A 568-nucleotide genomic window follows, 5' to 3' on the forward strand; every position below is an offset into this window, starting at 1 on the left:
AGACACAATGCTTGTTTGCAAGCTTCCTCCAACTCCTCCTCACTCAGTTCATGATTCACACCCAATTGGAGATTCTCTCGAATCGTACCAGACAGCATACAAGGTTCCTGATTTACAGCACCCAGCAGAGCACGATACCGATCCAGATTCAGAGTCTCCACATTCACTCCAGCCAGTTCAATCGTTCCATTCAAAGGCTTGTAAAGACGCTGAATCAGTGAAATCATGGTACTCTTTCCACAACCACTAGGACCCACAAAAGCAACAGATTTGCCTTGGGGAATTGTAAATGACACCGATTTGAGAATCCTTGAAGGTGATATCACCGTTCTGACCTTCTGTCTGGATCTCGCGAACTGCATCATCTTCACTTGTCATATGAAGAGTAGCCAGAATGTTCTTTGCAGAACGCTGAGCCAGACGGAGCCAGACGGAGAGACGGAGTGTACGCTAAATTGCTTCCGATAAGAGTGGCTGAATTGTAAACAGCCATGTATACAATGAAGAGTTGGAGATAAGTAATCATGTTGTAATTCATCATCACAGCTCCAACACCCATGATCACAAT

The 568-nt window shown here is 44.9% G+C and overlaps 1 protein-coding gene across 1 annotated transcript; it reads right to left on the reverse strand.

The window, feature by feature from the left end:
• Positions 1-227, reverse strand: JH06_5969 (hypothetical protein; the record flags this gene model as incomplete). Its single annotated transcript, XM_014669132.1, has 1 exon — positions 1-227. A coding segment is annotated over one exon (227 nt), but the record flags the coding sequence as incomplete, so codon positions are not given.
• Between the last annotated feature and the right edge of the window lie 341 nt (positions 228-568).

This window comes from Blastocystis sp. subtype 4 (genome assembly GCF_000743755.1).
Source record: "Blastocystis sp. subtype 4 strain WR1 chromosome Unknown seqid_1142, whole genome shotgun sequence".
NCBI lineage: Eukaryota > Bigyra > Opalinata > Blastocystidae > Blastocystis > Blastocystis sp. subtype 4.